Source organism: Canis lupus, chromosome 2, assembly GCF_011100685.1.
Source record: "Canis lupus familiaris isolate Mischka breed German Shepherd chromosome 2, alternate assembly UU_Cfam_GSD_1.0, whole genome shotgun sequence".
Lineage (NCBI taxonomy): Eukaryota > Metazoa > Chordata > Mammalia > Carnivora > Canidae > Canis > Canis lupus.
The window spans coordinates 66,632,268-66,647,274 of record NC_049223.1 but is presented as its reverse complement, the minus strand read 5'-3'; the positions used below and the strand labels follow the sequence as shown (position 1 = coordinate 66,647,274).

Genomic DNA, 15,007 nt, shown 5'->3' with positions numbered 1-15,007 from the left:
TATGTAGCTTCCTTTGAAATTTACAGTCCTAAAATTAATGTGTCTGATCATTTAAAGAAGGTGATAATTAATTCCATATGTAAGTTTTCCTTGATGACTTTTAGAAAAAGTTGCTTCTGATTAGGAATAGTGGCCCATGGCTTTGGATGAATTTTATTCTCCTGTAAATATGGGTTATATACCTAAAGCATGGTGTATTTTTCAAGAGATTGCCCAAACAATACAGTTAACTAACTTTTGATCTTTATCTCAGTGTTAAAATATGGTAACATTATGAGATTATTTTTCCTTTTGGGTATATTTGTTAGAAGCTGGCAAAGGAAGAGACCTGAACAAATACTTTGAATTTAGGTAAACAAGCCATTTATTTTGGCCAGAAAATAGAAGTTGGCTGTTTATATTAATTAGGTAATGTCAGGAATTGCCAAATTTGCCGTTTCACTTTGTTATTTCTCTACTTAGATTGTATCTTTTAAAAATTCAATTCAAGGCAGACTGATTTGACATGCAGTTAACTTTATTAATTATCAGCCTAAGGATAAACCGTGAGTCTGATTTTCTATACTCAGAGATTCCCAACATCTCATACCCATTTATTTCTCTGCTGCCTTATTCTAATCACCCTATTTGCCCCCCTCTCCCCCAAAATTCATAACTTAGTTTACCTTCTCCAGAAAGTCCCCAAGTGCCCTATTGTTTTTCTCCTATTAACTTAAGAAGTTTATTATCATTAGTATTCTTTCATCTAAGCTAATCATTTGGTATGTAGCTGGGTATTGCTATGTGCAGTCTTTTTGTTTTGCTTGTTATTCATCTTATTTAGGGACTATATATCACCTGGGTCAGTTCCTTGAGAGAGGAGATCAGGTCCTATCTTGTTTATTTTTCTCAAAGGATAGAGCATTTGACTCTTGACAATGGCAGCTACTGTGTCAAGCTTTTGTTGGGCTCAGATTTATGGCTGGAAATGAGGAGTTGAGACTTTCAAATCGTAGGAAGGACACTTTAGCATTAATCTCGTTGTTCAGAGGTAGCTTCACTCATTTTTATTTATGATCAGTTAATAGAGATTTAAGAAATGATACCATGATAGAAAAATTATTTTATTTCATGAGCTAATATTCATGTATGAACAGGTTAACAGGAAAAATATACATATAATGAGTCTAATATTTGGAGGTGGGGCCTACTAGTACTAGATTTGGAATGTCAGTTTAGGTGATTGATTGATTCAAGGTATTTTAGTTTCAGGGTTAAATACATCTTTGAAGTTGGTGTAAGTTTGGATGAGACTTAGAGGGTAATATTAAAGTAACATGAAAGTTATAAGAGTTCTCTTTTTCCTTTCTCCATGTATTTTTCTGAGTGTTCTCTTATTATGGAAGTAGTCTTTGTATTCCAATTTCATCTCTTATGTTTTCAAAATATTTAGCTTCCCAGTTAAAGAACAAAGCCATGTTTACTTATGACTATGCTCTCGGATATGGAAAGTACTAATGGCTATATAGTAAATTTTTAAAAATTTTGTTATCAGACCAATTGCCATTTTTTTACACCTATCTTTTTAAGTTTTTAGTTCTTATGTGAAAGATATTTTTTAATGTGGTAAGTTGTACAACTCAGTGGTTATGATGTGAGGTTCTATGTCAAAGACCTGATTTTTGAACCCTTGCTCTGTTAAACTAGGAGTTAGAATCCTCTTCATTAAAATGGAGATAATAATATCTACGTATTGGGGATTAAGTGATCCATGTGAAGCATGAAGAGCAGTGCTTGACCTCATGAATATTAGCTAGCATTATGTGCATTATTATTATTAGAGATGCTTCTATCTCATTTTTTCCTTAAAAGATTTTTATTTATTTATTCATGAGAGACACACAGAGAGAGAGGCAGAGACACAGGCAGAGGGAGAAGCAGGCTCCATGCAGGGAGCCCGACATGAGACTTGATCCTGGGTTTCCAGGATCCCACCCTGGGCTTTAGGTGGCACTAAACCACTGAGCCACCAGGGCTGCCCCTATCTTCATATTTTAATCAAGTAGTTCTTTACAGCTTTAATTCTAGATTGTATCTAAATTTGTATAGTTTGATCATATAATCACAGTTCTTTTTAGGACTGTATAATTCAGATTTTGTGCATCCTAATTCTTGCTTTATTCCTTGCCAAAATACTAGCTAAACTATTTTTATCTTTATTAAACCAAATATCCTTAATTGATTAGTTATCTTTTAATCACTACATTTTGAATTGTAAGATGACTAAGGAGAAATAGGGAAATTGCAAAAATAATATTTATTTCTTTTAATTATAAAATTAATGTTTATTGCAAGAAATTTGAGGAATACTGGAAATATAAAAAAGAAAATTAAAATCTTCTGTAATGCCACTCTCAAATGTAACCAATGTTAATATTTTTGTGAAATTTCTTACAGCCAAAATGTCCAGCATTCTATAATTTCTTTTTTCTTGATTCAGGAAATGTGTTTTTCTTTCTCGTTCCAGGGCTGTTCTTGGTCGGTTATATTTGTGGATCTCGATGCTCACAATCGCAATAGGCAAACTTTGTGTTCACTGTTACCCAGAGAATCAAGATCTCATGTGAGATATATTTATAATAAATTAATATGTACTACTATTTATGATTGCTTTCCCAAGAAAGTGCTTAAAATGTTACAGATTGCCAGAAGAGATGAAAAGAGAAAATAAATGTTGCCTCTCGCTCCACCATCCTGTGGAGGCTTAGTTCAGGAAGTGAGCAGAACTGTGGACAAAGCTACTTTGTCCTTGGGTCTTTTGTAGAACTATAGAAAACTAGACCTTTTTTTTGAGGGTGGGGTAGAGAGTAGCAACATTATACCAAAATGAAATTTTTAGTCATAGAGTATTAGAAAAGTATTTTTCATGATTTATATTTCTTTTAAATAAAATTACCTGCTTTATTTCTTTATTCTCATGTAACTCACTTTCAAACTTGTATATGCCTGTAGTACCGGATTACAGATTTTTCTAGGGGTTATTTGTGGGTCTATTCTTAGAAAATACCCCAAATAAAATAATTTAATTATTTAAAGAGTATGATTTAAAGAAATAATACAAGATCATGATTTAGAAAAAAACAGAACCCACAAATAAGCAAATAATAATAGAATATCCACTCATTATTTCACCACTCAGTAGTTTTAGGGTGGCAACATTTGGGTTTATATGTTTCCACATATTTTTATATACATATGTAACATTTTTGTTTTACAAAACTGGAAGAATATTGTTCATAATGCTTGATAGTCTAATTCTGTGTGGACATATTTCCATATCTATAAACATTTCTACAATATAAATTTTTATGGCTGCTAATTTACTCAGCTAATTGTTGGACATTCAGATTGTTTTCTGTTTTCACCATTGTAAACCAATGTTATGACAGACTAAGTTATAAGTAGTAATTATCTGTGTTAAATTCATGCACATTGCTGTTATTAATGTCCTCGAGTTTGAGTCGTGTTGAATATTGAAAATACTCCTTATCAATGGATAAAGTTTTATCTCCTCTGTTAGGTTCATCAAACTATGTCATATAAATGTCTGTCTGTCCCTTGGAGCACAGCAGTCTCACTGTCAGTTAGATAACCTTACTGACTTTTCATCTCCCTGATTCTCCTTGGTCTGTGCTGATCATTATCCTGTAGACACTAACATTCCCTTCTTTTTTCTTATTGCCCCCAGAACACAGATGCTGCCCTCCTACCCTGCATCACTTATCCAGCATTTGCCCTAGATGATGAAGCTTTGTTTAGCCAAACACTTGATAAAGTGGTTAGAAAATTAAAAGGAAAATATGGATTTAAGCGTTTCTTGAGAGATGGATACAGAACATCATTGGAAGATCCCAACAGACGCTACTACAAACCAGCTGAAATTAAGGTATCAAAAAATATTTCATATCATAACAGAGGAGTCAAAAGCACTGATTCAGGAAACAGACTTCTTGGGTTTGAACTCTGGCACTGCCACTTACTCTCTGGCCTTGGGCAAATTAATAAACTTCAGTATGTTTAATACTTTTCATTGTTAAAATAGTAATAGTATCTACTATTATTTGTCCTGTTATTGAAATTTGTATGAGGATTAAATGAGTTAACATATCTTTAAAGGTGATTCAAATGGTTCTGGACACAGGAGTAAGCTATTGGTAAATGTTAGCCTTACTAGCTAGTGAGGCCCATTTGCTCATATTGGGCCATGGTGATTCACTGGATGAATAATTTTTCAACTGAACTTTCAGTACTTTGTCTACTTGCTCCATATCATTTGCCTTACATAATAGAAAATACTTAATTGTTTTTTTTTAAGATTTTATTTATTTATTCATGAGAGACAGAGAGAGAGAGACAGAGAGAGAGAGAGGCAGAGACACAGGCAGAGGGAGAAGCAGACTCCATGCAGGGAGCCCGATGTGGGACTCGATCCTGGGTCTCCAGGATCATGCCCTAGGCTGAAGGCAGCGCTAAACCGCTGAGCCACCACGGCTGCCCGAAAATATTTATTTGTGATTCAACTTTCAATCTTTTAAGCAAATGCTCTTTTTTCTGTTTTACTTAGACATTTCCCTTTGAAATATAGTCCTCTAAATATTTAGTTTTAAATCATTTATTTCAAATGCACATACATACCACTTTATCTAGGTTTATTCTAGCTATTTTTAATCTGTCCAGAAAACTATAACACCCAAAAAAGGGTAAGCATCCATCTACATTGGTGAAGACTTTTCTTTAGTGGTGTAGATTGAAAAATATTTTTGTAAGCATGGTCATAACTTTGAAGATAGGTAAGGGACCATGAATCTGTATATAGAAAATGTTTAGGCAACATTGTACCTTATAACTTGTTAGGCAGTTAAATACCACTCTTAATATTTAATACACACTTAGATTTGCTGGACAACTAGACAAGCTATTTATCTTTTTTTTTTAATTTCATAACTGACTATCATCTGAAAGCATTAGGAGCCATATTATTGTGTACATATTTGAAACTGTAATTTATAGCAGTCTATAAATGGTCAAAGGATCCATTTATCTCTTAAACACCTTCAGATATTTCTCCTCTATTTAATACATTTCCTGAGCTGATTTATAGCACTTACATTTGAATCGTACCACCTTGCAAATTTTCAGCTTTGGATCGGTCAAGTAGAGGTTCTTTGTCTCTGTACCTGCTGCTGAGCACCAGTATGGACAGCCATAGCAGTACTGACAGATGCCATCCCAGCTTCAGAACACCTGTGTTGGTTCAGTCCTCACTGTTGTCCCTACTGCTGTGTGACTCTGCAGGAACTCCCCTTACAAGCTTTTCCAGCTTTTTTCCTATTTGTATTCAAGTTCCCAGACGTGACTTCTTACTTCATAGGTTTCATTTCTATTTGACTTTGCTACTGTAGCTCTCCTGCATCCATCCCTACCTCCATCTCTCTTTGTTTCACAGAAGGTGATGTCTGCCCTTCATCCCAGGGCTATCCTCCCGTATGTACACCCCCTTCTGGTCTCTTTTACTTCCTTGGGGTTATTACTATTATTTGTTTTCTTCTCTGATAGAAGCATGTCTGCCTCTGCTTCTTTCTTTTTTTCCTCTTCCTCTTCCTCACTTCTCCCTTCCTTCTGTCTTGTACTCCCCCAACTCCAATCAGCTTCTTTTCCTCAGCATAAACATAGTGATGTTCATCATTTAAAACAAAAACAAAAACCTTTACTCCTCTCTACCTCCAATCATCTCTGTCTTTGTAGCCACACTTCTGAAAAGTATATAGTCTGTTCTTGGTGTGTCTCCTTGTTTGCCTCCTACTCACTCTTTCATATTATATTCCAGCTCTGCTTCAACACTTCCCAGTAGCCGTGTTGGTGTCTGGGTTTAGGTAACTGGGTAGTGGATGATTTTCTGATCTTGTTTCACCGAACCTCTCTCCTTGGCATTTGAATGTTTTAACTGAGTCTTCTTTCTTGGAACATTCTCCACTTTCTCTGGGCCCATTCTCTTCCTAATGCTCTTCTTTGTCTTTCTTAGTCTCCTTTTCAGGCTCTTCTTCTGCCACTTCTTAAACTTTGCCCTTTATGGGATACCTGGGTGGCTCAGCGGTTGAGCACCTGCCTCTGGCTCAGGGCGTGATCTGTGGTCTCAGGATGGAGTCCCACCTCAGGCTCCCTGCCTGGAGCCTGCTTCTCCCTCTGCCTGTCTCTCTCTGTGTCTTTCATGAATAAATAAATAAAATCTTAAAAAAAAAAAAAATTGCCCTTTTCCTGAGTTTCATCCTTAGTCCTATTCTCTTTTCATGCTATCCATGCAGTCATAACTTCAGCTATCACTCTTAGCTTCAGATCTCCTTTATCCCCTGAGTATGTTGCCATGTATCCAGCTGCCTTTTGAACATCCTTACTTGGATGTCCTTCAGTCTGCTTATGCTCAAGCCCCAAACCTGAAGGTCATTTTAGGCTTTTCCATCTCATTCAGCTTTCTTTGTCATTCCCCAGGCCTAGTAGATTTAATCTCCTTTAAATCTTAACATCTGTCCCTTCCTCTCTGTTAACTCCTTGGTTTAGGTTAATGATTCATAAGCAAATGATTTTATGACCCAGGAGACAAGCAGACATTTTTCATTGTCACAACTTAGTGGGTGCTACTGACATTTGGAAGGTAGAGGCCAGAGAGGGTACTGAAAATTCTATTTTGCATAGAACAGCCTCTACAGCAAAGAATTATTTGCCCAAAATGTCAATAGTGCTGAAGTGGAGAAACCTCAGTTTAGGCTATCATATTTTCTCTTTGGATTGCTTCCAAGTAGCCTTCCAGCTGATCTCCTTATTTCTTGCCCCTAAAACTGTTCAATACTGCCAGCTGACCAACTAGTAAGTAAATCTAATGAGTAAATCTGTTTCCACTCAGTATTCACCAGTTGTTCCCTGTCACTTCTAGATCAAAGTCTCAGTCTTTTAACATAATTTCCCACCTCCTTCTTGATGTGGCTGGCCTGGCCTAGCCTGGCCCCAGCCCACCTCTTGGGTATTAACTTTCATGATTTCTTGCTTGCTTGTTCCAAAAATACTGAATTGCTGGTAGTTTCTTTAACAAACTTTGTTCTCCTGTGCATCAGTAGTTTGTACTATTCTTTTCTCTGCATGGAGTTCCCTTAGCTCATCTCCCCAGAGAAATCCATCAAGCCTTAATTGAAGCATTTCCTTTCCTATTATCCCTTCCCAATCCCTGGGCAGACTCAGGTATTTCACTTCTTATGTTCCTGATGTATTATGTATAGACATCTCATATAATACTATAGTTGTTTATTTACATGCCTGACTCACCATTAGGCTAGGAGCCCTTGAGGACAGGTTCTTTCTTTCTTTGTCGCCATAGCCCTCTGTCTAGTTGATGCCAGGCATTACTAAGTACTTAGTAAACACTTATTGAATGAATGATCACTGTGTGATGGATTAAATGAATGAGATTTTGAATAAGAGTTCTAAGAATTTTTTAAAAGAACAACAAAACTACTTACATTAGTCCAGTTTTGTTACTACTATATAAATCTTCTATGTATATCCTAACTATAATGTTCTAACAATCATTCTATAAATGTAATTAACATATTTGTTCTAATTAATATAATTGTTCTAATATAATTGTTCTAGTTAACTTCATTGAAATCTTTAATATTTTATTTTCTGTTTTAGCTGTTTGATGGCATTGAGTGTGAATTTCCCATATTTTTCCTTTACATGATGATTGATGGTAAGTGAGTTTTTCTCCTAAAATTTAAGCTATATAATATAAATGGTTTAAAGAAAAGCGGATGAAATATGATCCTTCTAGCTAGCAAAAGACTACATTTCAGTGATGTTAACTGCTCTGCATTTTTATATGCTGCTCTTCTGCTTTCGGAGTGAATGTTAAGTCATTTAAAGAATTAAAAAAACACTTTGAAGAATTTAAGAAATGATACAAATATATTTTCATATTTGCAAAGAAAAATTTTTTATGAATAGTAATAATGGGTATTATAATCTGTGACATTGTGAATATAACATTTACAGTTCAGAATTGAGAAATTTCTATTGAAATTCAATTTTCAGTTCTAAATGCTAACATGTCCTTCTAAAATCAGTTTCCAAAAAAAATAAAAATAAAAAAATAAAAAAATAAAATAAAATAAAATCAGTTTCCTGGAATAATATCATACATATTTGCATGACCTTTTTTCAATTTTATTTATAGTATTTATGTACAGAATTACCAAAATAAACATAACTGGGCTAGTAGTTTTTTGTTTTTTGTTTTTAGAGGGAGAGAATGGAGAGGGAGGGACAAAGAGAAAGGAAGGGAAAGAATCTTAAGCAGGTTTCTCGCCCAGCATGGAGCCCAACCACCAGGCTCCATCTCACAACACTGAGATCATGACCTGAGCTGAAATCTAGAGTTGAATGCTTAACTGACTGAAGCACCCAGGTGCCCCCAGTAGAGTTTTCTAAGTTTTCTGTGGTACTTACTGAGCTCAAATGCTGTTGGATTTTATATTTTAAATTTCAGGAGTTTTTAGAGGCAATCCCCAACAAGTAAAGGAGTATCAGGATCTTCTGACTCCAGTACTTCATCATACCACAGAAGGTATAGTTGGATTGTTTTTCAAGAAATTCTTCCTCATATTTTCTTAATGTTGCTTTGAAATGTATAAATGATTCCTTTTTAAATATAGCAATTTATATTACATTGTAAAAAGTGAATTGAGCCTTCAATGAATTATAAAGAATAATGTATTAATTTGTTATTATAAATGTGTGTTTATAAAAGGAGTTCATTGAGCAATGCAAGGATGGAGAATAAACTTTAGGGGGTTATGGCTATAGTAATTACAAAATAGTTTACCAGGTGGGCACAGGTTCTTTTCCTGCTATCTACTATGAAACTCCTCCACTCTGTGTAGAGTGACCACTTTTTCTCCAGATCATCAGAAATGCCACGTTCAGGTGAATGCTGCCCCCCTACAGAGGGTTACGTTAAAAGACTCTATCCTAGCCTAAAGGTACTACCATTGCCAAGATCATTTTGGCCTCCTCTTTAGAGTTGCTTCTTGGGCCTTTAGTATATCATTTTGAATGTCTGCCTTCTGCTAACGTCTCATCCTTTGAGGATGGGTTTAATAATAGAAATAGCTAAAGGACTCTTATGAGTATAGTATATTGGTTTTAGTTAAACACCAGCAGGGCCCATAAAAGAAGATAACTAATTTTTCAGTATGACTAGAAACTAATTCTCAAAAAATTACAAAGAAGAAGCTCCAGATACTTTGGGGATTGGAAGTATTAATAAATAAGAACATATTCTCTTGAGTAAATAGTTTTATAAACATATTTATCTGAAAGTGAAAAATCATGATGTGGGTGGGTAAAAAAATGGATGGTCTTATGGACATGGTATGCAAATTTGCAGTTATGGCACTGGGCCCTGTTCCTCATGTGATGTTTGTAATATTCTTTATGGTTTTCCACAAGTCTTTTCAAGTAAAAACTTCATAATGTGTGTCCACCCTTTAAAATCCTTGTAATATTAAAGTAGTGAAACATTTGTGGATAAACATTGAATTCCAAATAAATATTAATTATTAAAAGCAGTTATTTATATTTTCAGCTCCAAATAACAGTTTTCCAATATGAGAAATGATGTAATGTATGCTGTAATGAATATAATATTTGAAATTCCTTGAATCAGATCTGTTAGCATTCAGTGGTAGATCTTTGATGCATTGAGGGGGTAGTTTAGTGTACCACAGTTTAACCTTTATCATGTTCAGAGAATGATGTTCAGAGTATTCTTTGTGTGCCATAGACCTTATTACTGGTTTTAGACACAAATATAACTGTTGATTGATGTATGAAGGAGGCAAATTTTAGGAATATCTGTGGAATTTATTAGGAAAAATAAGTTTACTATGGGCTGACAGTGCAAAAAGTCTTCTGTAGCATTCTACAAGAATATTGGCTTTTTTCCTTTTGTGTTATCCACCAAGATTTTAGTCTTTTTTTTAATATATTTTATTTATTTATTCATGAGAGACACAGAGAGAGAAAGAGGCAGAGACACAGGCAGAGAGAGAAGCAGGCTCCATGCAGGGAACCCAATGCAGGACTCGATCCTGGGCCTCCAAGATCATGCCCTGAGCTGAAGGCCGACGCCCAACCGCTGAGCCACCCAGGGATCCCAGATTTTAGTCTTTGAATAATAAATTTTAGTTTCCATCAGGGAATGTATATATTTATTTATTTTCTTCCAAGATTTTACTTAAATTCAAGTTAGTTAATATATTAGGTATAGTATTGGTTTCAGGAGTAGAATTTAGTGATTCATCACTTACATATGGCAGGCCCATCACAACACATGCCCTTTAAGAAATGTTTTAAATGAGTTAGTCACAGGGGACAATGGATTTTTTTTTCTCTTCAGTGATATTGAATAGTAGATAATGGGCTAAATGTTTAAAATGGGGATTTCTTTGCTTTAAGCAATGGCTCAGGGTTATAATTCTTCATTTGAGATTACACAGTATCTCATTTGTAATGCTTCTACAGACTAATCCTATTAGAGATAACTTCTATGGCTCTAAATGTTTGCATACTGTATTTTTATTGATTCATTTAAAGGTGTTAAAATTAAATGTTGTTAAAGGAGATTATGTACACATTATTGGCTAAAGCATATCATATGCTGTCAAATTAGTGTTTTAAAGTCAAAGAGCTTTTTCCATGTTTTTCACTGGCAATTTCTGAAAGCCAATATATCCAATTTTCTGTAGCCTATCAAATCTATTACTTCCTTTACAACCTCTCTCTCTCTCTCTCTCTCTATTTCTCTCTCTCTCTCTCTCTCTGCTTTCTAACATTGCAATATCTTGAAGGGAAAACTTGGGGAGGACACTGTTTTTTATATTTCAGATATTTATTTTTAAACTCCGTAGGTTATCCTGTCATACCAAAGTACTATTATGTGCCAGCTGATTTTGTAGAAAATGAGAAAAGAAACCCTGGTAGTCAAAAGCGATTTCCTAGCAACTGTGGCCGTGATGGAAAACTCTTTCTTTGGGGACAAGCTCTTTATATCATTGCAAAACTCCTGGGTAAGTGGAGAAGGTTGGGTACATTTTTTCCCTTGGTATCAAGCTGTTAGAAATAAGTATATTTTTGCTGACATCTTTCTTGGATTTGGGTGGTGTTTCATACTGTTTAAGAGGTCTTGGGGGAGTTTGTTAGTATGTAAAAGTATAATGTGTCTTTTTCTCTGAATGACGATGGACAGTTTCTGGGAAGAATGTCAAGTAGGTGTGGGTACCTTTATGGTCGTTTAGGGGCTGCATTCAGCCTAGTGGATAGGTTTCTAACAGGAGGTTGTGGGAACTTTGAGTTACATTTATATAATGTGAAAAAAATTCTGATTTTATGCTTGGTCATAGCTTTAATAAACCAGTTGCCAAAAGGAATTGGTCATCTCAAAGTTTTCCTCTTTCCCAAAAATATACATTGGCAATTTACTCAGTTAGCTTAGAGGCCTAATGGGACCATTATTCGTGTTTTGTTTTGTTTTGTTTTGTTTTGTTTTGTTTTGTTTTGAAGAATTTTCAGGGTATCCTAAAACTTCTGCTGAATATGAGTACTCTTTGGATACATTGAGATAAAGGCTAATTTAATGAACACACACACAAAAGCATTATTATGCATTTTCTGCATCATTGCTTACTAAAATTTCAAATATTATTAGCTTTTACATCAAAAAGACTATCATATTAGAGTCAATTCCTTAATGGCAAACAAATTATGAAACAGGTTGATTATAAATACTGTGTGTACCTGCACTAGAAGAACTGCTTACTGTGTGAAGAATTGTTACTGTCTTTGTTTTTCCCAGTATTATTGCATAAATGCTAAAATTGTTTGTGTTGTAAGAGTAATCATCTTTAGTTTCTTTTTTTTACATTCCATTAGGGAAGAATATTTCAGATTTCCAATTCAAGCTTTTTACAAATGACATATAAGAGCACACAGAAGCTAACCAAAGAAGAGAAAATTAAGTTTAATGCAGTTTTCAATTTGCTTGTTTCCTAACTGCTTTTTTTTTTTTTTTAATTTTTTATTTATTTATGATAGTCACAGAGAGAGAGAGAGGCGCAGAGACACAGGCAGAGGGAGAAGCAGGCTCCATGCACCGGGAGCCCGATGTGGGATTCGATCCCGGGTCTCCAGGATCGCGCCCTGGGCCAAAGGCAGGCGCCAAACCGCTGCGCCACCCAGGGATCCCCTCTAACTGCTTTTTTGAGTCCATATATACTTAATGCTAATTTAAGAACCAGTAGAAAAATTTTCATCTTTTAAAGGGACAGCTTCTTGATAAGGAGTTGATATTATTTGTACAGGTTTTGCTTTTAGATTTTCCGAAAGAAAAAATATATATACATGAAGTAGTTTTCTTAAAATCAAGCCAGGTTGGGCAAGGTTATCTCTGATTAGAATGTTATTTCCATCTTAATAGCATGAATACAAAGAAGCCTTCTGGTGATACAACTAAACAAAACATGTAGCAGAGGAGTAGTTAACTGATCTAAGGACAAGAATTTTAACATCAGAATCATAAATTCCTATATAAATTTGTTACAATTGAACATGATGAAATTTTTCTGATGTTGAAAACTAGAACTTGGGATGGATATTGGATTTGAGATCTAAATCTTTATCATCCTGCTTTTTGCTCTATATCCAGTCTAGGGTTGAGTGCTGGAAAGAGTGCTATTTGAGCAAAGCCTCTGGATAAAATTGGGAAGGCTAATGAATTGGGAATGCAGAATTTACTATACATAAGCAAATTGGGCTTTTAAAAAGGAGAAGTTTGAAAATGTTATCAATCGGTAAAAAAGCATTGGCCCTTCCTTACTCTAAAATAAATGTATTGAATATAGGCAGATTTTGAGTGTAGATAGCATTTCTGTATGTTAAGATGAGTGTGAACAAAAAATAGTCCAGACGATGCCATCCTATCTGTTTCATGACCAAAAAGAAGAAAAACTTTATAAAGAGTCAATTTCTCTTTTCCTGCTGAGCTCCTAAAAAGGCAGTAGAGAACATACAGAAGGTGTGTTGCAAACTATGAAACCACATGCTTTCTTTCCCACTGAAAAAAGAGATGCTGCATATTCATTAGCTCTCTGACCTAGCTGTGTGTCATCTGGTTAACAGACTCACTGATTAAGATGAATAAAATCTCAGAAGACTAAATCATTTAGTTGCTCTTAAACTATTGTATACTCATCCCAAGAACATCAGACTTCTGTGGATGTTATTTAGATTCCAGATACCACATTTACTAACAAAGTCTTATTTATTCATTAAAGGAGGCTTGGTTGGATATCTTCTTGACAGCATTTTGTGGGCAGTTAATTGGAGTTATCTGAAAATCATAGAACAGTAAATCTTTGAAATTATTCTATAATATATGACTTTCACTAATTCTGTCAATTTTTTATCCAGTGAAATCTAATGAGAATATTTAGCTTTTATATGTACATATATATGTATATTTATATATACATATTTATATGTATATTTATATATACATATATATGTCAGTTATATACATATATATAAGCAAAATATTCTTATATATACATATATATATACACACACACAATAATGAATAATTATGCAACAAAACCATGTGACTTTTATTACATTGTTAGAGCAAAAAGACTCAATATGCTATTTCCTGGCTTGAGGCCTGAACTGCCCAGTGTATTCTTAGAAAATAGTTAATTATTACAGTATTTTTTTCTTTAAAAAATTAATATATTCAAGATTATGACCTTCACTTAGGCACCACTATAAGATTCCCAAATCATTAAAGATTAGAGCATTATAGAACTTAAGATAAGTGGATAGAAGAATTTTTTTAGGATGGATACTTTGAAAACATTAATAATAAGTATCAATACTTAAAACAAGGCATGTTCTCTAATTAAACTTGAAAATATTGAACAGTTGATTTATTTATTTATTTTAGAGAGAGAAGGGGGCACAAGTTGGAGGAGTGGCAGAGAGAGAATCTGCAAGCAGACCCCTCACTGAGCACAGAGCCTGATATCGGGCTTGATCTCATGACCCATCAGATCAGATCATGACCTGAGCTGAAACCAAGAGTTGGACATTCAACCAACTGGGCAACCCAGGTGCCCTGAACATTTTGACCAATTTTAGTTAACTACAACTTTCCCTCCAACACACACACACTCCCAAAACAGTCAGATGAATGAAAATTTTCTTGAATTTCACAAGGATTTTTTTTTCTTGTCAAGATGAGTGTTACTGAATTTTCTAGGAGGGTTAGGAAGTTTTTAAAGTGATAAAATAGATATAGAAGTAATTTAAAATATCCAAAATGCTATGTACATATAAAGTTCCCAAATTAATTTCTTAGGTGTCTAATGTTCTTTGGTAAGTCATTATTTAGAATCTATTTTCCAGTAGAAACTATATTTTAAATGATTATTAACAGCCAGCACACTTGGAACTAACCATGTGATATAGATTATTTCTCTGATATAATCATCTTTATCCTTCACTTTCTTCTCTGTTAGTTTCTTCTTTTTTTTCTTCATGTTTTTCTTCAACTGTGGCAGGAAGATGAAGAGTTTTGGGATCATAAACTTAAGGAACTAGACAGTTCAGGATTTCAATACAATTTCTACTACTTACCACTTATATGACTTGAAGAATTTTCTTAACTTCTTTGATTGTCAGTTTCTTTATTTTTTAAAGGATTCATTGATGAAGAAATAGACATAAAGCATTTACTGTGAGACAGATACATAGTTACATGGTTCTACTTCCTGTACTTCCTTCTACCCTCCCTCCCTCTCTCAGCCACCATTTAGGAGATAGTATTTGTTAAAATGTATTTCATAGTTCTTATTAACCAGGCAACTCA

At 34.4% G+C, this 15,007-nt stretch overlaps 1 protein-coding gene across 3 annotated transcripts in view; it reads left to right on the top strand.

Moving 5' to 3' along the window:
• Window positions 1-15,007, top strand: part of PHKB (phosphorylase kinase regulatory subunit beta) — a 216,254-nt gene that overhangs the window by 112,552 nt on the left and 88,695 nt on the right. For all 3 annotated transcript variants that reach the window (XM_038531132.1, XM_038531133.1, XM_038531131.1), the window contains exons 10-14: window positions 2,507-2,602; window positions 3,728-3,925; window positions 7,723-7,780; window positions 8,576-8,653; window positions 10,998-11,156. In XM_038531132.1, the coding sequence (XP_038387060.1) occupies window positions 2,507-2,602; window positions 3,728-3,925; window positions 7,723-7,780; window positions 8,576-8,653; window positions 10,998-11,156 (589 nt within the window). The remainder of the gene's footprint in view (window positions 1-2,506; window positions 2,603-3,727; window positions 3,926-7,722; window positions 7,781-8,575; window positions 8,654-10,997; window positions 11,157-15,007) is intronic.